At 42.5% G+C, this 23186-nt stretch overlaps 1 protein-coding gene across 8 annotated transcripts in view; it reads right to left on the bottom strand.

Annotated features, from left to right (window-relative positions):
- The window catches only part of EBF1 (EBF transcription factor 1), a 390777-nt gene that overhangs the window by 2700 nt on the left and 364891 nt on the right, over positions 1-23186 (bottom strand). For 4 of the 8 annotated variants that reach the window (XM_043597059.1, XM_043597070.1, XM_043597081.1 and 1 more), the window contains exons 12-16: positions 13746-13811; positions 12596-12773; positions 11775-11954; positions 7924-8118; positions 7514-7582 (exon numbers count right to left, since the gene is read on the bottom strand). In XM_043597059.1, the coding sequence (XP_043452994.1) occupies positions 7515-7582; positions 7924-8118; positions 11775-11954; positions 12596-12773; positions 13746-13811 (687 nt within the window). In that variant the 3' untranslated portion in view covers position 7514. The remainder of the gene's footprint in view (positions 1-7513; positions 7583-7923; positions 8119-11774; positions 11955-12595; positions 12774-13745; positions 13812-23186) is intronic. The other 4 variants (XM_043597117.1, XM_043597099.1, XM_043597106.1 and 1 more) reach the window with 1 other exon arrangement.

The raw sequence follows: 23186 nt of genomic DNA, 5'->3' as shown, positions 1-23186 counted from the left end.
AGGGGAAGGCAGGTTTGCATGAACCTGCAGGATGTCTCCTATACTACTGCTGCACTCAAGGTTCTGGAATGGTCTGACCACGTTCTTAGAAAATTATAGCCTAGGAAAGCTGGGGCGAGATCCTGGGGGAAACGAAATCAGTTTGGGGTAATCAAAAAATCTTTGGAAGTGCTCTGAGTTAGAAGCCCGCACACAGTGGTATTTAGAAAAACACGGAGTCCGACAGGCCACTGTTCCACCTCTGGCTTTCCTGCTTTCTGAGTATGTCTCCCAGAGGTAGTTACTTGTTTCCTTGAACCTCTGCTTCCTCAGCTAGAAAATGCAGTTAACGGTATTTGTAAGGGCAGTGATATTTTTAGGGTTGTTGGAGATTTAAATAAAATAACATATGTGTGGTGCTTGGCCCAGCGTCAGCTCCAGTAAAGACCTCATAGAGGTTAGCTGCTATTACTTTTAACCCATCCCTTCTGCTGCCAAACTAGCTGTGTGACCTCATGCTAATTGTTTAACATCTCTGGTCTGTGTTTCTTCTTACATCAAAAAGGCACCACCCCATACAGCATACTTCATATGCGGAGCATGAGGAATGAAGGGATGTCTATAAGAAAGTTAAAACAGTATGTATGGCAACTTTGAAATATTTTGGGGTAAGAGCGATGTGTCCATTAGAAGCAAGAGGCAGCCATCTTTTGCTTCCAAAGATGAGAGAGAAAGTCATTGCTTTCTTTTTGTTGGCAACTCTAAATTTAAATTGATGTCCTTGTCAGTGATGACTGAGTCTAGGAAGTGGCTCTCTTCGTGTCCCAACTCTCATGTCCAAAAGAATGTGCCTATTTTAAAGCAAACCCCAACTACTACAAATCCTGCTGCAGACACGGGGAGGCTAGGTGAGCCTCTGAGCCCTGCAGTCCCCACACCCCTCTTGTTTCCCCTCCCCCACCCCCAACATTTTAAATTCAATTAAAAAATGTATTTTGCCAAACACTTTTTCCGTTAATTTTTAAACCCATCTGTATTCACAGGGAAATTTAATCCACATGTTTCTGATTCATATACACGTAAATCATCCAAATGTTGTTTTGCAAGAGCCGTTCTGCAGTCCAAAAGCTCCTGGAGTCTTTTCGTAAGCCCTCATAAGCCATTTTTCTTAGAAACAGGAAGTGTCTCTTGCCAAATGCAGGCCAACTTAAACCCCCAAAGATTCGAGATCAGTTGGAAAAGCAGTCCCCCTAAGATTCAAGTGAGCCTTAGATCTGACTGAAACGGGGAGCTCAGATTTTCAACCCAAGCCTTAACTTGAAACTCCAAGATGCTATAGCTCCAAAGGCAAGGGGGCAGGGGCTCTTTGCACTGTGACAGCTCAGCTCGGCTCTGCCTCCCTAAGGATCTTTCATCTAGGCTGGAGGTGAGTTCCGGCACCCTTATTAAAGACAGGTCTTTCTGTGGGAGTTCTAAGCCTCTGGCAAGAGAAGCAAATCTTACTTTTGCCTTCCACCAAAATCTACTTTGTGTGCCTGGCATTGAAGGGCAGTGCCCTATTGGACAGCCAGCCGGGTAGCTCAGGCAGCGTCAATACGATGCAAAGCAAAGCAGACAACTGACAAACTTCCTGCTGATTTGGTCAGTGGGTCTGGCCAACATTTATTAAGTTTATTAATTGGGCCCTGAAAACATCAGGATTTTTTTTTTTTAATTCTGGATGGCCAGAAGGAAAAAAACAAAAAACAAAAAAAATAAAAAAAGATCTAGCAATCTAGGGCCCCATTAAAAGTTATAAAGCAAAGCTAACTGATGTGCTAGTCCATAGCTAACAGTGCTTCCTATCTGGATGACAGGGGGTGCAGACTCCAATGCCCTGGGAGCCCAGACTGGGAACATAAGTGAGCGATGTGCCCTGGTAGGGATCAAAGTGACTCTGCCAAGGGCATGCCTTCTTTAGAGCGGGCTCCCCCAACGCTGCTGTGCAGAAATGCCTGCTCACAACCACCAGCTTTTCTGAATTCTTTCAAGAGAAGATGGAGATCTGAATGTTTTAAAATACAAAACAGCCCAGTTTATACATGTTAGCGAACAGTTAAAATTAAAAACAAACAGACATATTGGAGGGTATCTAGGGGGAGGCTTTGGCCTGTCCATACCTTCCTACCATGCCTTTGTTGGCCCTCAGACTTCTCGTAGAGCCTAGTAGACATCATGGAATCTCTCTCCAGAAGAAGACCCGTATGTACCTGCACCCAACACTCTGCATAGAACACTGGGGTTACAGTTCCCTACATCTCATCTGTGACTTCCTAAACTCCAGATGCAGAACACTTCTTGATGAATACATTTTAGGACAAGATCGCTGTTTGTAGTCTGTAAGCCGCTATACCTGTGAAGAGACCTTTTTATAAAGTAATCCCACTGCATGACTGCAGGGAAGCTCCTGGGTTTATAGGAGCTGTTTTTCCTGTATCTGTGCTTCAATCCTCAAGATTACTTACGTGGGTGAGAGGGATGGGTGTTTGAGGCTTGGAATGTTCCAGAAAAGCCGTTGGCACACTGACTCGCCCAAGTGGGGACCATGAAGATTTCCACAAAGACACAACACTGTCAGAGAGTAACACATGCCAAACTTCACAGGACATCATCAGACCGAGGTGGCTCTGCCATTTTCCCCGGCGGCAGGGTGATCATGTTCTCTGACAGAAGCTCAGAAAACTATTGGTTTGAAAGGCCATGCATTTTTCATTAGGGTTTTCACATTTTGGTAAGAACAAAGACAAAATGAAAAGTTTTGCAGAGCTGGGAGAGTTTGGAGTGAGGGTGGAATGTGGTCTTCCTCGAACCACCACATGTGTAGGAATTATGAGCTAATCGGGAACAGAATAGGGGGAATATCTTGCACAAATTGAGCATGTACACGGCGCAAAAGATAACTCCACACGATCGCTGTGGGACTGCAAGATATCTAGAGTCAGGTAGGGCCAGCCAGCCTGAGCTATAATAAGGTGAGGAAAGAAAAAATTCAGTGCATGGGTACAATTTTTGTGAAATCACTCTGGTCTTTTGTTTTTAATTTTTCACTGCAGAGACTGTCCAGGACATGGTTAGGGTCTAAAATCACTACCCTGGGGGGAGGTCCAATTGCATGGTGACAGCCTCCTTGGGGCTGCCTCTCTCTTGATTAATGAAGTCCTCTGAGGCCTGAAATTGCATAGTAGCCATGCTCTAGGGAGCATAAGCTTTAGGAGAAGGGAGAGGACCTCTCCAGGACAATGACTGGGCACAGTGGGTCACTCGAACCCTTGACCTATGAAAATAGACACACCTGGGGAGTCAGGATCAGTATTCATCAACGACTTTACCTAGATAGGAATAGAGAAGATTTCTCTGCATTTTCTCTTTAAATCCAAAATACAGCCACATTTTCCAAAGTTTTCCATGGGATGTTAATTGGTCTTCACATTTGGAAAAGGGTTCTCTGGGCAAATAAGTTTAAAGAACTAAATAGAAGACTTTTTGTTTGTTTTGTTTTTTGTTTGTTTGTTTGTTTAACTGCAGGGTGTCTCAGAGCTTTTAATAAACTTAAGTACATTGTGTCTCTCCAAGACAGGGATTCAGTAAGCACCACTTTCTAGATTTGTTTGACCACAACACTTACACTTTTTTAATAGTATATCTTCTGAGATTCCAGAAGTGCTGAGATAAGATTTGCTTTATCCTAAAAAAGTTTCTCAGACATATGGTAATTTGTCCAAGGTTTTATCTACCTGGTAAAGAAAGCCAGTTGGAATCGCAGTAGGAACTTTGAATCATAAAATCTTTGTAAAGAATGGAGTTTATGACTTCCTTGCTTAACCTTATCCCCACTTCTTGGCCCCTGTGCCCCGGGATGCCGAGTGGCTTGCTGGTTACTGTACATTACTCTTTGGCTCCAGTTATCTTTAATCCTCTGCTTGACATGATGCCCCCTCCCCATCTCCCTCTGCCTGAGTCCCCCTTGCCCTATCTCCAAGGTCCAGTTCAACGGCACCCTTCTCTGTGAGGCTCTTCTGAATTCCCCCTAATCTTCCCCTCCTCTGAATTTCCACAGGTGGGTGCCCAGCCTCTCCCAGACAGACCTGCCTGCTTTAGTGTGGTGTTATGTTTCCTTTACCCCAGGGAAAGATTTTAAGGTCAGGATTCTGCAGTCCACATGGACCTCACCCAGTGGCTTGACTTTAGTGTGGCCACATAGCATAGGGGCTCACACAGTAATCAGTCTGCCGGGCTTTTGACCCCAGGCTCTTCCAATTTGCTAGCTGTGTGCCTCTGGATGAGCCATCTTGGCTCTAAGGCTTGGTTTCTGCATCTGTAGAAGGAGGACAAGGAGCAGCCTACATCAAGGATGGCTGGGAAGAATACATGATACAATGCAGAAGCCGGGCTGGGAACAAGCCCTCCCATGCCAGCGGCTGTGACCATCGTCATCACCATCATGGGAGACTGCAGTGCATGTTCGTTGGGGAATAAACATACACGCAGTCACTAGAGGAGGCCATGACAGGGCTGCTGAGAAAAAGGCCTTTAAGGAGTTGGCAAAACAAACAAACAACCAGTACAATTAGTAGAGTGGTAGCTGGGGGTACACAGGTCTTTAAAACCCTCAACAGCCTAAACATGTCACCTCTGATCTTGTTTATATGGTCAATTTGCTTGATCAACACTTCTTTCATCACTTGCCCTGTCTTAATGATCACAGTCCTGAACTAGGAGGGCCCACGTGAAATTACTATAACAATGAAAAGGAGAAGGAGGAAGGTCACACTTCAGAGGCTCTCACCACCCCCTTTCCGTAACCCGTCTATGCCCTTTCTCCACAGACCAGCAGAGTTTAGAAAGCTAACAATGAGGTCATTCTCCAGTTACAGGTGTAGGAGCCCACGTCCCAGCGTCCCTTTTGTCAGGGGAGACTCCGAGACCTCAGGCAGGAGCTCCCGGGAAACAGTGGCACAGTGCACCTCAGGCCACAGGCACTGGGTACAGAGGGCCAAGGCGCAATTCCAGTCATGGGGGCCCTGGTGAGTGCGGCGGCTGGGAGTGGAGTGGGCAGGAACAGGGACAGGACAGCTTAGAGGAAAATGGCGTCAGTTAATTTGACTTGAATCTCTCTACTCATACCTCCTACCCTGGCATCCCTCAAAGGTAAGGATGTTTAGTACATGACTGTGTTGGGAAAAAAAAAAAACAGCAGAAAGAAACCCCTGGACACATGCTGAATTAGAAGGAAAGGGCAATGTCGTCCACAACAGCAAATCCAGCACAAAGTGTGGCCCTGAATTTCACCTTGAACCCTCCCCACTGTGCAGCCATAAGTGAGAAATGTGACAGAGAGATGGTGATTCAGCCACTTATCATAAGAGGGGAGAATGGTCTCTGCACTCTTGGAGCCTGTGAAGACTTGGGTTAGAAATGCCCTGTATAACAAACGAACAAACTCTGTATGAGTCCTTGTTTTGAAGCCATTTCATTGTTACTTAAGAGCACCTTTACATGCACGTGTGCATGTGTGTACGTGCATGCACACATGCATGCGGACACACACACACACACACACGCACACACACAGAGTAGCAGAGAGATGTCCCCTAAATCCAGGACATTCTGCAGTTTGGGCTGAGTCCCTTCCTGCTCCCTGCTTGGTCTACACAGCAAGAAGATACCTGGCCTTGCCTAAGGGCTACCTGCTTATGTCACCACTGGCCAGTAATACTGCTACTGACCCTCCAAGAGCTATGGGCCTTTTCTTCTCAAGCACCACCTGTCAGCTCCTGATTACAAACCCCATTCTACCTTATTTTGATATCAAATCTATGTTTAACGAGGGTGGTGATAAGCAACTCAAGAATGGCAGATTTCTGCTTTCCATATATTTTATCCTTATTTAAACTAGAAGTTATACTTAGGCATTACATCCTTAGTTTGCCAGCCGGAGGTGTACTGAGGGTGACAAAGCATTCTTTTTAGCTGAAAAAGAGTCAGATTTGTATGAATGGGTAGCTCCCCTTTGTAGGGGTGGGCACGATGCATTGTGAATAATACTGTCTGAAATGTAGTTCCATTGTCAGATTCTTTTCCTCTGCCCTCAAAGATGGCTTTGCCAATGCATGTTCAAGGGAGGGACACAAGCATGTTTTACTGGGCATGACTTTGGCTGTGCTGGGCAGCTTTGCCAGCAGGTTTCTGAAGAATGTTTAGCAGAGCCTGTATGGAGTCTGAAAGGCAGAGTAATTAGAAAGCTCAGGTTCTGGAGTCACACAGTTTGGGTTCAATTTTGGCTCTATTATTTATAGCCGTGTGACCTTGAGCAAACTGGGCCTGAATTTACCCATCTATATAAAGGGAATAGTACTGACTTCATAGTTTCTTTGAAAGAATCAATATAAGATTATATCAATGCAAAGCATCCAGTACCGAGTACATGTATACTCTGTACAAATAACATAAACAATATACATATACATAACATACATACACATAATGTGTGTGTGTGTGTGTGTGTGTGTGTGTGTGTGTGTGTAAGAAACAGAGCTGAGAAATCCCAGATGGGTATGCCACCCTTCTGACCCCTCTCGACCCCCATGGCTGACCTCCATCAGTGAAGATGGCATGACAACCAATGAAGGAAGGCACTGTGGGGAGCTGTGTGGGGGTTAGGGGTGCAGACTCTGCTGGGGTTTATATTCATCTCCACCATTTATGGGCTGTGCCTTTAGGCAGGTGTTTACTCTCCTTAAACTTCAGTTTTATCATCCGTACAATGGAGATCATACTATCCTCATATTTCACTAGGAAGTTGTTAGGATTAAGTAAGATAAAGCATGCTCAGTGCTTAGCACAGCGCCTGAAACACGGTTCAGTGCTAAATATATGGCAGCTGATTATTTTATTGATCTTATTTCCCTGCCAGATGCCTTAGGAATCCTGGATGCATCCTTTTTACCCCCCTCTGAGTAATAAAGTGCTTGGGAGAAAGAAAGAGGAGATGAATTTTTGAGCCTGAGTTTGAAGCCAGCTTTGGCCACACACTACTGCCAGAAATCAAGCAATTTCATAATTTCCCTAACCTCGAGTTTTCTCATCCATAACGTAGGGGCTTTGAATGCCCAACACATGCTCCTGCTGTGAGGGATGAATGAGCTTGTGCAGGTCAACAGTACCAGCACATGAGAAAAGTGTAAGACACAGTGGATCCATTTTAAAAAGGGTGTTTTTTTTCCCCTCAATGAATAGAGAGGTCACCTCAATTCTTGGTAACTCTTATTTTCCATATTCCGTGATGGGGACAAATATTGAACAATTTTAATATGACCCAGAATACTCTAGTCATATTTTGGGGGTTCTGGTTCCCAATAGTCAGTGTTGGGCCTTTGGTCTATAATGCTCTAACCTCAGGGCTCTGGTCAGGTCATGGCTCACCCACTCCCCGTGATCAGCCCCACATACGTTCACGCTGACACAGTCAACAGGTAGGGAAGGTTGAGTGACCTACTTCAGGAGAATGCCAGTCCCGGGAGAGACCCTGCAGTGGAGAACTTGCTAGAGTCCACAAAAGACTGGTCTGATTATGGCGACCACAGGGAATGAAAGAGGAGAAAAGAGAAATGATGACATTAGTAAGTGGAAACAGTATTCGCAAGCAAATCCCGGGTCTGAGCAGAATTGCTGGAGTTGAAAGAGGACTGCTCAGGCAACTCCAGTAGAGGAGGGATGCGTGGGGCTAGGGGCTAGGGCCCAGGGCCAAGGACAGTGAACACAAAGGAACAAAAGAAAGGAGGGCAGAGAGAAGCAGGCTGGCCCGAGGCTGATGCCCTTGCACCAGTGACGCATCTGCTTCAGGCCCTGGGGGGTCGGGGGAAGGGGGTGAAGTCAGGGCATTCTGTTGGCATGGGTGGGGCTTACCTTGCAGGCTGTTCCCGTTGGTGCTGGTGCAGGTGGGAGGCGGGGAAGTCTGGGGTCTGACGACTGGTGCAAAAGCACTCTTCTGTTTCACGGCTGAGACCATGTTGGCTGGTGAGAAGGAGAAGATGCCCGAGGAGCTGCTGCAGTTGGAGGGGAGGCTTGTGGAGGAGGCCATGGTGGGGCTGGATGGCACGACTGAGTGGGGCAATGGGAAAGGAGAAATCAGCCTCTGCTGGCATCTTGAGATGAGGCCCTTCACCCAGCCACCCTGCTCAGGCCACCCTTCCAGCATGACCCTTCCCGAACTCTTGCGATCTTGTCTGATTTCATCACTTAGTACTTGGCACGTGCTACCTTTCATTGCTGGTGGTCTTTTATGTATTTATTGTGGGCCTACTATGTGCCGAGCAGTGTGCTACGCACTGGGGCATCCCAGGCCAGGAAACAAAAGTGCTCTCATTAGGGATAGAGTAGCACAAAATAATGACAAAGGTGAGCCTGCCAATTCTGCAGAGGCAGGGAAGAGAACCAAAGAAAGCTTCATGGAAGAGGAGTCAAGGGAAGCATTCCAGGTGGGCCTGAACTAAGGTTCTAGCAAAGTGGCTGGGGATATAAGAGGCAGGAGGAGGCCAGCCTGAGACAGCGTGGTCACTAATGGAATGAGAGATGTGAGGAAGAAGGGTAGGTGGAAGGTCATGTGGACAGACTGCCACAAGCAACATTTGTGGATAATGCAAAACTACAAGTCAAAGTTCCAAATTCTTTCTATCCCCCATGGAGCTGTACATGAATGCTTGTGAATTAATAGGCAGTAGGATAGGAGCTTTATGCAAATACTCACAGTCTAGTAGTAGTGGGAATGTGGATTATCGATGATGGGAGAATTTTGGCAATTCAGAGAGGGAGAAAGCCTAGTTGCTTGGAGACATGAGTTTGGTAGATGCACATTCTCTACCAACACGGTCCTTTCAGCCTGGCCATCCATATCTCGCTAGCTGCTAATAGTCTCATGGTTACTTCAGGAGACAGATTTGGTACAGGGTGAGTCCTCTCCACTCAAGACCAGTATTTTCATACACTCACCTTCTATTTCCTCCATCTCCTGGGGACAAGTATGAATCCTGCCCAGTGATTTTCAGGCATTTCATTGAAATTCTAAGTACTTCCTTCTACTGTATTATTTTTCACGTTATGTAATCAACATTACATACTGCTTTATCATTCACAAGAATCTTCATGTCGTTTTCATCTTATGTCACTGCCAAAGCAATCTTAAATTGGGGCCTATTACATCCTTTTTATACCTGAGCAAGCCGACCAAGCTGAGTCTCAGAAAATAGTTTAGTGACATGCCCAAGGGCCATAGCTAGAATGCAGGGAAGCCAGGAACCAAAACCAAATTCAGTGTCCTTTCTACTACACCACCCTGCAAAGGAAACAGATAACCAGGGGAAAAGGTCTCCTTCCCATGAGCCCCCCAGAGAGTCTAAAATGCTGTGTAGGTGGCTGGCCTTCCCTTGGCCTCTTGGCTGTGGAAAGTTAGGGAAGCGGGAATCAAATGGGAAATAGGCAGCAATTGCCATCAGGGGGAAATGACCCCTTGTAATCAGCCCTCGGCACTACACAATCCAAAGGCACCGAATGCTTTACGGAGCAGAACACAGAGCCGCCATCCTCAGAGTTTTCACAAACATTTTCTAAACTGTACTTTTTCTTTTAATGAGGCCAGCATTTTTATACATCTCTTAGGATTTGTAAATGTGAAAATACGCTCAATAATAACACCCATTTAAATTGCAAAACTCCTGCACTGGAGGTTTGATTTTTAAATATTCGTAGACTTGAAATCCTGCTGGTTCACTGAGGAAGGCAATTAATCTCGTTGGCAAATGCGATCATTATGTGTATTTAGAGGTGGGGAGTTTGAGGGGGGTGGTTAACAGAGGAAAGGGTGAAATATAGTCAAGCAGCTCCATTTGTTATAACGTTATTAGTTATCAGCCACCACACCAGAAAGTGTGTTCACCAGTGGAATGTCTTATTTTATTTTTTATTCTGTTTGGAATTTTTCAACATGAGTGGTTTATGAATAATTAAATATTATGGAAGCAAAAATTCAAATCAGCTGGGCTTTGTGTTTATTGTTTTATTTGCATTTATGCAGATAAAACCATCCCATCTGAGAGCCTATTTGAGAATTTAATACTATATTTGTGAGCACTGAGGAAATCAATTAATGGAAATTAAATGTTGGAAGTTTCACAGTCCGACAGATGCAATCTCGGGCTGAAGTTGCTGCGTGTCTGCACCGGCTTGGGAAGACAGCAATCCAAGCCCCTAAATTGAATTGCTACCATATAGCAATTAGTTTATTGATTTAATTAAGAATGCCACCTTTTAATTTTCAGGTCATGATTGAAACATTTTCTGATTGAGTAGATGGGAGAACGCTGAAATGATAGATCTATGAGAAACAACCTTTCGATGAATCAAAATCCAATGTGAAACTGGTCCCAAACACGGACTCTTGAGTAGGCAGGCATAATGTATGCAGATTATTTGGGGAAATTATAAATGTTCAAAAAGCTGCTGATTCCAAATAGATAAAGTGGAAATATAAAATTTAGCACACACAGAGCATAAAAATTCACCCAGAAAGTAAAAGGCTCTAAGTATTACTCTCAGAAATAACCACTCTCAAAAGCCAAGAATGATCTTTCTTCTTTCAAAGGATTAGAACGCTCCACATTTCCAATATTAGAGACAGCGTGGTTTTTAGGTTTTTTGTGGTTTTTTTTAGCCAAGACTAGTTTTTAAAAAATAATGGATATTCTTTCATTTAACAACACATCTTCTACCATTCCACAAATGTCTAAGAGTTTGGCCTCATTTTACAAAACAGAAGAGTTACACACACTGTCCAAGATAAACTTGGTTATCTATGTAAAAATCATCAGAGGCAGATAGAGACTGTAGAAACACAGCCCAGGACATTTTATAAGTAAAGATGCCAGTTCCCTGAGGTTCTTTAGATACAATCTAAATGTTGCACCAAAACATTCTTTAAGCTCAACTTCTTTAAGACAAGGAAGGACATGGCACCAAAAAATAATTCTTGTACATGTGTGTGTTTTTTTTTTCATCTTGCCAAATTATTGGAAAAAATAAAGTGGTTTTTTTTTGTTTTTGTTTTTGTTTTTTTTGGTCTGTTGTTGTTATTTGTTTTTAGTACACATCAAGCACAGAGGAGAAAAATTCCAAGCATTTAAAAAAAAAAAAAAAGGAGTCATATTCCTAAAGGGAGAGATTTTAAGTTTTACACTATTGGGACTATGCTGCAGTAGCAGCCTAACTTATTATTATGATTCCATCATCATGATTCTTCAGGTTTACTGAACGTGCCTCTTGTGGGCCAGGCATCAGGACAAGCTCATCACATGCACGATTTTATCTCACAACAACTGTACGGGATGGGTGTTAGTTCCTTCCCCACTTTGCAGATGCGAAAACTGAGGCTTAGAGAGGAGAGAACTTGCCCCTGGCCACGGGTCAGTGACTGGTAGAAGCAGGAGTCAGACCCCTCTGCAATGGGACTTGAAGCTTGGGTCCTGGCGATGACATCCCACCCCTGCTTCGGGTTGCAGCACAGTTCTGGCCAAGGGGGAGACTTTGGGATGAGGAAGGTGAGCAAGGGAGGGCAGAGACAACGGCGCCTTTCACAGCATCGCCTGGGGCCCCCTTGAGTGGTGGGGGTCCTCAGACTGAGGAGACCTACACAGTGGGCCACACAGCGTGACGCCCAGTTAACCGAGCAACACGCGCAGCAGCGCAGGACACACAAGTCTACTTACTGGCGTAGGGCGAGTTGGCAGCTGAGCCGTTGAGGAAGGTCGGAGAGCCGCCCAGGTTGGACATGGCGGCAGTGCCGTACCCGTTCATGCTCGTGGTGACGGAGTTATAGTTGGTCTGCTGGGGGGTGGTGCTCGGCACGTACCCGTGTGGTGACACGCTGCTTGAGTTGCGGGTGAAACCTGAGGGGTGGGGGCGAGACCGGGATGAGGGTGGCAATCCTGGGAGCCTCGGGAAAGGAGGGCTCTGTTTCTTGCCCCGCTGCCTCATCCCAGAGGGAAGGGCTTGGGTGATTCATGTGTGTGGGTTGGTAGTGCTAGCTCTGTGATTAAAATGGGAAGCGAGCAAAACACACATTTCTTAGGAGATCATAAATACTTAGCAGGGCCGTGAGAAGTGGCAATGCAGGGCCTATAAATTATCATTTTGGAGCAGAAATAAATCCCAATCTAAGAGATGTACCCTGGAGTTAACAGGTTCCTATTCCCTGGGCGAGGATGATGTGCTTTGGCCCCTCAGAACTTTAATTCCAACCCTCTTTGCGATCTGTCATTCATGGTTTATGGTGAAAAGTCAAATGGAGAGATGGCTAAATGCATGCCTCCTTTCTAGCCCCCGAACCAGACTGCCAGCTGCGAGCGCTATAATCCAAATTCTACAGTAATATCTGATACACAGAAACTAGGAATCTCCCCTTTCGGAAAAAGATGTTTTTAAATAAAAATTGTTTTATGCCAAATAAGTGGTAGGGGTGGGGGGTGGGGAGCACTCTGAGGTTGGGAAGGGGCAAGGAAATGGGGAGGGAGAGGAACAGGCTCCTGACCCTGATTGGTGGCCTGTGACGCCTCCGAGACATTCACAGCCAGTTGTCCACTGAAGGAATTCACGCCCATCATTCCCGCGTGGACCGAGGTGTTGGTGAGGGCCGGGAGCTGGCTGTGGTTGCGGGGGACACTGTACAGAGCCTCTGCGATGTCAGCGGCTCTCTTCAGAATAATTTCCTGCAAAGTAAAACAATACTCCATTTAGCTACCCTTAGTCATACTCCCAGGAAAACCATTTTTTCCCAGTGTTTACTATACGACAGGCCTGGTGCTCAGGGCTTCCAGTGCTCTAACTGCATTACCTTCTGCAACCTCTCAGCAAACCTGGGAAGAAGTCTCATCATAATAGGCCCATATTGCAAATGGGGGACTGAGGCTCGGAGAGAGGCCAAGAGCTCACATAAGGACACTAACCTATTAGGGATAGAGCTAGGCTGCATAACCTTGTTTGACTGACTTTGAAAGGCCATTGTCTTAGCCCCATATTATTACCCTTCCATATTACTACCCTGCATGTGACAGCACCATGGTGTCCCCCCAACCCCCACCCGGCAGCCAATAACACACAGGAACTCTGGTGGTACATACACACACACACACACACACACACACACACACACACAGAGGCTACAACTCCTCTCCCGTACTAAAGCTAAGGGAAGGCTGTAGATAACTATCTGTGTCCCTGAGTATTAGTGGAACTGTGTCTCCTGGACACTGATTCAAGTCACACACAAAAAAAGAGTGAATGATTGCCCAGACTCCTAGTTTCTAGAGCAATTTGACTCATATACATGGAGCTGCTCTGTGAATAGAAGCAGACAATTATAGTCAGGCCTTATCATTCTTTTTAGGAGAGGAAATTAAACCCCCTTTTCCTCCTAAATCTGCTTGAAAACCTGAGAGGAATAAAATAAAACACTGGTAACTCTCTTCCTCAATTATGAAGTACATTCCCATGGAAAATTTGCTTTAAATGGAGTACCTATTCTCGTAAGGAAATGATTCCATTGAAAAGGTAATAAGAGATTTACAAAATAAGAAAGAACGGAATAGCCTTATGTCTCATGTCTGGATGACGCGGAACTCATGCAAGTGGTTTTGTGTTTTTCGCCCTTTTTCAACACAGTCTTCAACAGTCGCGCTCACCTGGTTGTTGTGTGGCATCCCATACAGCGCTTCCACCAGGTCTGCAGCCCTTTTGAGTATTACTTCCTGTCAAGAAAAAAGCGGATACAGTCGTCTGAGTGAAGGCCACTTGTCCTCATCTCTTCACAGGACCACGTCATAGTCCCCTCTGGCCATACTTTGTCAACACACTGTTTTAAAGGCAGTAGCTTGGGAAACCCCAGAATGTTGTTAAATCACCAATTTATCCCTGTTCACATACACACTTAATTGAGTCAAAAGGTGAGCATCATTGGTACTGCAGGATAAAATACATCACTCAATAGTCTGCCATAGGCACGATAAAGCACTCATATGTTTATTGCTGAATACAATTGCGAGGTCATTTACTAGATTACTACAATCGATGTCATTCAGTGCATGTTATGAATCCCTAAAATGTGTTTATTTAGTACTTAATTGCTTATTCCAGGAACCATGACCTTATCAGACAGGTCATTTTCGAGGGATTTCCAATCAATCGTTGGCTACTAGAAGCATGTAGCATTAAACTTCTTTTGTTTATCTCCCTTGTGTGGTAGAGCCATGACATAAGGGAGTGATGGAGTAAACTCACATTCTGGGGCAATGCACTGTTTGTCAGAGGCTCTTACAGAAGGATTCTCCTGCCCCCGGAAGCTCCCTCTGCACCAATTTTCATGACTGGCACAGTCTGTTTCTTTTACAGCAATTCTTTGCTATTTCAGTATTGTTTGTCATTTTCCCCATTTGCGCATTCATTCTCATCCTAGATATATGCTCTGCTTTTCATTCTAGTTGAAGAAAAATGTTTCCCTCTTTTCATTTAGGTAGGCTTCTGTATTTAGCTTGTATGCTTGTTTCTAATAGCACACTCTACAAAAGTGTGTGTGGTGGTAATTTTTTTCATTCAACCAAAAGAAGTCACTCTGTCTTCATTCTGACCTAATTTTCTTCATATTCATTTAAACTGGAGTATGAAGAGGAAAGTTAGGCTTGTAAAATGGAGGCTAATCAGAGAACCAAACATACAGGCATGATTATCAGAGGTGATTTGCAAGAAGATATGTTTACTTTTTTTTTCCTGTGGGTAAAGTTTCAAGAAGTTAAACTTTAAATATTTCACACAATAGATTTCTTCATGGAGAAGCCGTGCTATTCGATTTTCGTATACTGTAGATGCTGATCAGAAAATAGGGATATAATTACATTCATTTTGCTGTCACCATAGCCTCTTCAAAAATCCTTGAACAACTCTTGAAATGACAAGCTTTTTGATACATATTAACATTTTTCAATTTTAAATTTTCTGTAATATAAGATAAAACAGTTGTCACACTGCAGTAACTACTTATGACATATATAATGTCCTAAATTCAAAAATGAGATAGAGGGGTTTTCACTTCTCAATAAACATTTATTGAGCCTTAAGCTGCTAGACCCCGTTTGTAAAACAGCTCAGTTATTTTTTATATAAGGAATGAAAAGCATTATATAATCAATGAGGTTTGAATCAATACATCCGAAATAACTTATTTTTTTCCTTAATGCAAGCTACAAGATAATTTACCACTTTTTGTTTGCCGTATTGTCTGACCACACCAGTTAATAATTTACTACAGTATGGGCACACTAAACCCTATCCCCATATCAAATTCGGCCCGTGCTGCTTTCACTAAAACCTCATGGCGCTTAGGAAAGATTAAAACAAAACAGGATCAAGTTAGTTTATTTACTAAGATTTGACTTCTCTGGGTCTATGTTCATTTATTTCTTCAAATAAATATTTATGCCAGTGTTTGGATTTGGCAGAGAAGGTATTTTTCTTTCTTTTCATTTTAGGGAAAAAACAAGATGAGGTACAGTTGAAAACTGCACTTGTGAATTTCAATCTTGGAACACTATCATTGAGGACTCAGACCAGTGCTTATTTTAATTAATTACACAGAACCAGGGAGGAGGGAAGTTCAAAATAAACTCCAAGATCTTTGAAGTTTTTATAAACCTGAAAAAATTTCAGCTACTCGTGTATGCTATACAGTTTACTCTCATATATTTTTGACTATAAAGGTTTTTCAGTGACATAATCCAATTGTTTCTTTTTCTGCTTATTCAATACCCAGAGCTCTCATCACCATTTAATCCTCTGAAAATGAAACATGTGAATCTTGCTTTATGAAGTTACATCCTTCTTCTATCCACGGAGCTGGGTTATGCTTTCCCAGTAGGCACACTGCCATAGGTGGGTCATCAGCCCTGCAGCACTTCAGACCAGCAGTCTTGTAGACAGCGAACCTGGATTTCTTGCCCTGAAAGTGATTTCCTTAAATGGTACCTTGCCCATTTTAAAATGTCCTTCACTGCAGTATGGACTTTGGGGTTTAAGGGAGAGCCCACATTTGGTTCAGCTCTGCCATTGTGATTCAGCTTCTATTAGTTATTTCTGCAAATGGGAAGGAGAAAGGAAATTTCTGGGTCCTCTATGAGTTAGTGCAATGGACCTGCAAGGTGCTTGGATTTTGGTGACCAGAAAATTGCTCTCACCTCCATGTCATTACGCTCCCAGTGAACTAGCCCCCAAGCGTGTTTGTGTTGGGGATCTAATATATTGCCTTTCAATCAGAGCTGAGAGCCACTGAACACACAGACAGAACATGACGAGCAGGTCAGGAAAGCAATAAAGATTTTACAGAGCTGTCCAAGGTGCTAAATTTACTCAATAATGGGTTTGGCACCATAGTGTTAACCTCTCATTTACTACCAGTTTGAGGGACTAAATTGAAGTAGCTGACTTCATTTACCTTGAAATGTATATTTTATGACATTATGTAAGTAGATTGAAAGGGCACTGCAGTTTTAACAATTTAAAGGCTAAAGCATGTTTAAGATGAAACTTGAATATTTATTGTATATTGCACTTAAAGTATATAGAATGTTAAAATGTATTGATTAAATTTGTAAAAGGCATTATAAAAATGACAGGTAGTATAAAAGATGTATGCCTTTTAAAATCAAATTGATAGTGTATGCTATCTCTTCTGTGGTCACAAGTGTAATTTTTTCGCAGTTTTATATGGTAATTTGAAAAATCTGTAATTTCACATTAGGAAATGATTGAGCCTGGGATGTTAAAGAAAAAAAAGAAAAAGAAATTTCCCATAAGGGGAAGAACTGGATGTTTCATATAATCTTTTGTCTCGGAAATTGTTCCTAAAGTCTTATTTTTTGTGGCATTAGGAGGAAGTATAGTATAAGGCTCCTTCCATTCTAATATGCAATTTTAATATTTCTGAAAAGAAAGAACACTTGACTAGTACTAATATCTAATTTTTCAAGGCATTTATTTGTCAGGAGAGATTTTCTCTTCTTTTCATAATGTTTAAAACATCTCCCTGCTTGCAGTTTAAAACATGAAGGTAGAGATTAGATTCTCCTAAGATAATTAATCCTATCCTTAGATTTAAAAACATATCCCATTGGGGAATAAAGAAGATAAATACTAGTATCCTAAATATTGAAAAGCCCCAGAGTCTCCTTATAGAGCTAATGCTTGTTCTCCAATCTACATCCTGATTCAGACTATTTTTCTTTTCATGGCCTTGATCTCTTCTCTCTTAAAGAAACAAAAAATGTTTACTCCTTAAAATGAACAACTTTCACTGATCTATTTTCCCTCACAGTTAAAACCTGGCTTCCCCTGTCCTATTATGACCATTGGTTGACGATAACGTGAGTGGGGTCTGCAAAGAAAAAAAGGGATAAGCTATTTAGAGTCTACAGAAACACTGGGGACACTCAACTCTGAGAAATAGTTCAAGCCTAATTGTTATGGGTTTTTACTTATGTTTTGCAGCCTTTATAATAAAGATGCTGAATAGGCTGCAAAGACAGAAGGAAGATTCATCTTTATTTCCTATGTTGCAACCCCCTCAATTAGCAAATAATTTTTGAGCCTCTTGTTGCTCCAGTAGTCAACAAACTGATACTACTCTCCAGCACTTTTCAAGGCACATTATTTTCCCAGAATTAAGGTACAGGGTTCTATGGGGGTTACAAGAGATTCTCCCCATCATCTGGTCCTACCCTCTATATCCAACCTCCTCTCCCTGCACATCTGAAGAACTGCTCTCTATTCTGGTCTAGCTAGTCCTCCCTAGCCTAGAAGCAAAACATTGGCTCTTTCCCATCTCCAGACCTTCACTTCTTTTGCCTTTCCTTTATCTGGAATGCTGGCTTCATTCTGTGCCCATTCTTAACGCCTTCTTGTCCTCCAAAGCCTGTTAATGAAGGTGGTGGTGGTTTGGTAATGATAAAAATAACTGTTGTTTATTGAAAGTGGAACATTAACTCACCCAGTCTTCACAGAGAGCATCTCAGGGTACTGCCCATACCACCATTTGGCAGGTGAGGAAACTGAGACTCAGAGAGGTCAGCCAACTTTCCCTGAGTCCATATAACTGCCATTGGCTGAGCAGGGATTCACCCTCAGGTGTCAGACATCAGAGCCTGTGCTCTTGAGATTTACACTGTTCTGTCAGAACTGATTCCACCTTCACTGCAGCTTCTAATCTCTCTTATTCTAACTCTGAAAAATAGTGCTGAATATTCCATCCAGCACAGCACAGAAGTAGATGCTGCGGGGTCCTTTTGCTCTGATTTTAACTATGTTAGTCTTCATTATCCACAACTAGACTGTAGGCCCTTTGAGGCCATGAATATCTAATCATCTTCTCCAAGCCCCTAGCACAATGTTCAGCAAAACACAGGCCTTGAGAAAGTCTCGTTGAAAAGTTTATTCTAAGATAGTTACTGGTGTTTAAAAGCACATGCTTAATTTATATGATGAAATGACAAGGGCATACATTTGGCATGGTTTATAAAAACACAAGACTTAAATTTGGTGTTCTATTTGGCTCCAGACCTCTTAATCCAATATATAAATTCCCCAAGGTCAAGTCTTGATCACTGTGGGGGGGTTTTATGCCACTTTTTTTTTCTTTTATGAATTTGCTCTTTTACTCCTGCTGGCTTGTGCTTACATTTTAATTTTGTGATTAATATAATGAATCATGTTGGGTACAGACATTATCTCAAGTTATAGACTGTTAGCAACATGAGGTTGGTCTTGATATACATCAGCCTTTTATTAACTGTTCTCTTACACCCTTAGAAATACTTAGGTATTTGCACAGTCTTAGGAACCAGGCACATCATGTCTGATATGCAGATATGGCTAATTCATCTTTCTTTTGAGTTCATGAAGGTAAAATCTCTAAGGATTATTCCCCCTCCATGTGAATCTTCTCTTCAGTGTCTGCCCTCAGATATGTAGGTAAAAACTCATATTCACTGTCTACATCTAGCCTTCCAGGGTGAAGTGGAAGGTTCTCTAATTGTCCAATATGGTGTCCCTTTATAAATCCAATTCAATGTTTTGAGTAATTCAAACCCAGATGAGCAGGGGATGTGGCCTGAACTTTCTCCTTCACTCAGAGCATATATTTCAGCTCATAAAGCCAGAGGAATATCCACTTACCAACACAACATTAATTTCAAATTTTAGAATCAGATTTTGAGATTCTGGGAACGCCCTTTGAAAATTAAGGCCCGGGATACTTCAGAAAATTGTGAGGACAATCTGTGCTTGGCTTTATGCTCTCTCAAGTGGGAAATGTTTTGCAGGATGTAGAAGAAAACAGAAGCTAACCTACAAAGTCAAGCCGAACTTGGGTGATTCCTGAGAAAGAAATACAATACCTTTCTGTCACTGCACATTTCCCTGACACCTTTTTATCACCAATCTTCTTTTGCTTTATCGGGGGATTCAAGATGCAATGGGCCCAAATATCGGCAACATAAAATGGAGTGGAATGGCAGAGGCTTCCCCCACCCCAGCTTAGAGGCGATAAGCATCTATCAATACAATCAGCATTAATTTCATTTGCCTTCTCACTGTAGAGTTTACCAATAGGTCCAGATTTTGAACAGTGTACTCGGCTCACGAGCCTCTAAGTTCTAGCTCTTTCCCCATTTCCTTCTGAAAGTCTGGGCAACACTGCTGATTGGAACACCTGAAAACTGAAAAATTGATTGGAAGTTTCTCACAGCCCATTTCCTGCAGAGCTGGATGGACAAAACAATAAATACTAGTTGTACTGAGAGGTAATTTCTGTGGAGGGTAGTTTTAGATCCCAACTTCCTTCGTGTTTATTCAGCCAAATGGAAAATTCCACAATGGTAGACTTTGCATTCTAAAAAATCATATAATGAGGGCAGCGAGGGAAGGAGTAAAACAAACCAAAATAATACTTGAGCCCTGTTTAGTTTCCGATCCTCTGAGACATTCCTCAAATTTTTCATTTTTCTGGTAATATGAACTCAAAATAGAGCTTACCATAGAGCATTAGAAACCTTTTGTGCCACACTTTAAGCACTCTTTACTCAGAAGCCCTATGACTGAGAAGAGTCACTTACATCTAGCATCGATATAATTAAACATGTCTCTGTTGAAAGGGGCATTCTCATTATGGCTAAGGACCACTTTAGAGTAAATTGAAATGGAAAGGAGGAGCATAGATGAGGTGTAGGTAGCAAGTGGTTATTTCTAGGGAGGCATAAAATGCCAAATGTGTAACAATTATATTTTACAACCTTGCATTCTAAAGACTTCATGGTATTTTATTATATAAGAAGCTTCAGCTGAAGCTTACTGAATGTTCTAGCACATGCACATTGCCCATATTCTTTAAAGAAAAACAAAATTCAAGCCACAATTAAAATCTGCAGAAATTTCCACAACAAAGGAATTAAATAATCTGAAAGGGTCTACTGCTATTAATACAAGAGGCATCGAAGTCCTTCTAGCCCAGTCTAAAGAAAATGTGGGGGGATTTCTGAACCTTCTCTAATTTTAAAGTTGATTTTATGTTCAGATTAAATGAGAGCACTCTTCCTTCTCAAACATATTATTATGTATCATCATGCCATGTGGCTAGAGGCACAGCAGAAAGCTTTGCCTTTGTTGCAAACATGGTATAGAAGACTTCTGAATCACATGAAATTAAAGTGGGTTGTAAGCTAAGGCAGCTATACCAACGTAAGACATACTAACTTACATGATTGACTTTTACAGTGGAAAGAAAAAGGCTGTTTTCAAGCAGCCGTTATTGCCTCAATGGAAAAAAAAATCAATGAAAGTGAAATGAACAAGAGATTTTGTCTGAGTTGCAGTTAATACCACTGAAGAGCTATGGATAATAAAAGGTCAACAAATAAATTAGCCAGAGTGTTATGAAATGAATGATTTGGCTTATAATTTTATTGAGTGAAAATTGTTCGCTGCCTATTAGACCAGGTAATTTTTATCTGGTGCCTCAATTACTGTTCCGTAAGCAATAATATAGTTGTAAGAGCTGTTGGTTCGATCGCGTGACCTCTGAGAAGCTGGCTAGGACAGCTGACTACTATGATGGATAACTAAGCTTGGTCTCCACAAGGTGCCAAACCTCCCATTCCTGCAAGGGGATCTCATAAAAGAAACATTACAGCTTGATTCATTTTACCAAAATGTTCGACTTTTCAAGTGTCAGCAGTTAAGTATAAATTGTGAAACCAGGTATTCCTGAGAAGAGTTATGACAATGGCTTTTCCCCCTCTTTTTGGTCTCCTGGCATTCTCTTCTAAATGGTGTCATGGTAATTGGTGAATGGGAGCCTGGGGTGCTTCCCGCCACAAATACAGTGAAAAATGGTGCCTGCACCCTTGTGAATATGACCTGCTTGGAGGTACAGAGCTGAACTTGGTAACCTCTGGCCGGCTCTTCTTATTCCAATTCATTGTACTGGTTTAAGACCGACGCTCTGGGTTAGGTCCTGCTGAGTGGCCTTGGAAATCGACTTTCTGATCAGGATAAAAGTCTCTGCTTAAAGAGAAGGCTATGGACAGAGGTGCCTTTTTCAGGGGTGGGTTGTAAAGTCAGCACATGAAACAAAAACTGCCTAGAGTCAAAATTACCCTTGAAAATCTTTTAAGTCGCCAAGGCCTGGCCTCTTAGAAACACAAAAGCCGAAAATTAACTACTTCTGTTTCTCTTTGTCTTTTGGTTGTGGCTTCCCTTTCCCTAGGGCAAAGCAGAATAAATATCTAGTTTGAAAGTCAAAGGACCACTGAGTAAACAGAGAAATTTACTGTCATACCTAGGTATGTGTATGTATGTGTTTGGTGTGAGTGTATACAGATGTGTATATTTATATATTTGGACAAGTACGTATAGTTAAACTTGAGTAAGTGATATATGCATGTTGGAACTATGTTGTACTTTAAGGATATCTAAGGGAGGCAAAAATACAGTTTGCTTTGCTTCTTAAATTGTCCAACATCACCGGTTATTATATGTACCTCTAGACGAATGATAACTGTAAATTCTCAAGGCTTTACAGATGGTCCTGAGTATAACTGCAATTAAAATCCACTGCCTCGAGACTGCTAGGGCTCAGTTCTTATTACTCTGATGCTTAATTGAAGTGTAACTCAAGGCTGAAAATAGTGAGCAAGGTTGAAGACCTACCTCCTAGTGTCTCTTTCTCAGGGCTTCAGTCCAAGAGGAGGATTTTGGACTGTAAGGGGGAAACAGGAGTTAGCCCTTGCTCCTCCTGTGACTTCTCCCTGAACTAATGAGTAATTACATTGATTCCTCTGCCCAGCGGATGTGATACGAAGTAGGATAAACACAGTTACCCTCATCAAGAGCTCAGTGCTAAAAAAGAACTTGCAAGAGGTTCCGTTCCAGAATCCAGCTATTGGAATAACTGACATTACAAGTCCCTATGACAATGACTCTACTGCTAAAGAGAAAAAGAATTATCTCCAGTGTTTCTATGTGCATGTTTTCATTCACGTTGCCACTTTTGCTTGGCTCGGCCCTTTGTGAGCTAACTTCAGTCCATACTACCATTGCCCTCTTCCTCTACCACCCCCCCCCACCCCCATCCCTAGCCAAGCTTGAAGATTTTTTTAGCATTGGTTTGCAAAATTGCCTTTTTTCTTCAAATTCTTTTTCTTAATTCTAGGAGTCAGAGCTTAGGGATACTAGCTCTGGAGCTCAATACAGTTGGCTCAAATCCGTGCTCTGGCACTTACTAGCATTGTAAATGCATGCCTCTGTTTCCTCATCTGTAGAGCAGTGTTAATGCCAGCACCTGGTGCTTTGTTGAGCAATAGCCAGCCATAATATTGATAATCTTCACTTATTTTCCAGAGAACTTTGGCAAATTATATGCATTCATATATGTGCATTATGTGCCTTGAGTGCTATTTGAGATGCAGTCCTATTTGAATAAGCACTGAAAGATTCTGAACAGATTAACAGTGAGGAAGTCTGGTGAGATAGAAAACTCCGTTTACCAGCTGCATAAGCTTAAGCAGATTACTTGGCCTCTCTGAGCC

This window comes from Prionailurus bengalensis, chromosome A1 (genome assembly GCF_016509475.1).
Source record: "Prionailurus bengalensis isolate Pbe53 chromosome A1, Fcat_Pben_1.1_paternal_pri, whole genome shotgun sequence".
Classification (NCBI taxonomy): Eukaryota; Metazoa; Chordata; class Mammalia; order Carnivora; family Felidae; genus Prionailurus; species Prionailurus bengalensis.
This window is presented reverse-complemented; position numbering and strand designations above follow the sequence as displayed.